Source organism: Aspergillus pseudoviridinutans, assembly GCF_018340605.1.
Source record: "Aspergillus pseudoviridinutans IFM 55266 DNA, scaffold_23, whole genome shotgun sequence".
NCBI classification, from domain to species: Eukaryota; Fungi; Ascomycota; class Eurotiomycetes; order Eurotiales; family Aspergillaceae; genus Aspergillus; species Aspergillus pseudoviridinutans.
This window is the reverse complement of record NW_025091303.1, coordinates 1-1112: the sequence shown is the minus strand read 5'-3', so window position 1 is coordinate 1112 and position 1112 is coordinate 1. Positions and strand designations below refer to the sequence as shown.

The following is a 1112-nucleotide window of genomic DNA, read 5'->3' as shown; positions in this document are numbered from 1 at the left end:
TGGACGAGTCCGCGTCGGTGGACCGGCAGGCGTTGGGCCGTCATTTTTTCTGGCTTGCCGACCAGCAGGGTTTCACAGTTCCCACCGTTACTGGGCTCGAGGCGCGCGCAGCGCCCCTGCCGGCACTGCACGCGCGTGGGGACACGGAAAACACCAACCAGGATGAGCCTGTCCACGGACGTTGTGGGATACCCTTTGTTGATACTGTGGATGAGGATCGCCTTGCCCTGGCTCAAGACAGGCTCGGGGAGCCTTGGGATGGCCGACTTATCACGGCAGAGTTTGTACGACGATCGCAGTTCCACGCATTTTTCGGCTATCTGCGTGGTGCAAATGTGAACAACCAGACCGGGCGCTTTGCCAATACTTCTGCTGCTACCAACGAAGCCGAAATCGCAGACCAAGAAATGATTGATCATGGCGCCGGCGATGGTTCGCGATCCCCAGGTCCATCGCCGAGCTTGCACATAGCCAGCCCGCCTGACTGGTCTACATTGTTTTCGGATATTGGACTGGTGTCCCTCGACATGGTTCCGAGCAATCTGGAAGTAAATGTCATTATTCCTAGGCATGAGCCAAAGAGAATTTCCCTGCCAAACGACGCAGCATTAATCAACCCGTTTCTCGACGGGTTAAAGCTACGCCGCTTTAGCTTCTATGCGAGCAACAACCGTCCAATATCTAAGGACGAAGACTTCCACATGTGGCACAGAAGAAACCCGCTAGAGATCCTGCAAGCCAGGCTGACCGAGGAATCTGTGCAAGAGTATACAACGTCGGAAGAAAACCGGCTTAAGAGACGGAGAAAAGGGGTGTCTGAGACGTTGGATGAGGTCGCTGCGTGGGTGGAGCAGCAGCGAGTCAGAATGTCTACCGACGCTACTCCATTCTTTTGGAATATACAAGACGAGGAGGAGGAGTTATAGACCTACAATATTTATCTATTTGCATTCTGTGATAACTTACTTTTCGAATGAATTTGACCATGATATATATAGCACCGATCGAGCACACTTTGTTCAGATGATGTTTAGCACATGGTGAGAAATATTTCACATATAGAAAAAGTAATCCATTGTTATACTCTTTTCTCGATTTACTGCACCAGTAAT

The 1112-nt window shown here is 50.9% G+C and overlaps 1 protein-coding gene across 1 annotated transcript; it reads left to right on the top strand.

The window, feature by feature from the left end:
- Positions 1-8: 8 nt before the first annotated feature.
- On the top strand, positions 9-926 carry Asppvi_003774 (uncharacterized protein; the record flags this gene model as incomplete). The annotated part of the gene is made up of 1 exon (XM_043307593.1): positions 9-926. A coding segment is annotated over one exon (918 nt), but the record flags the coding sequence as incomplete, so codon positions are not given.
- Positions 927-1112: the final 186 nt, after the last annotated feature.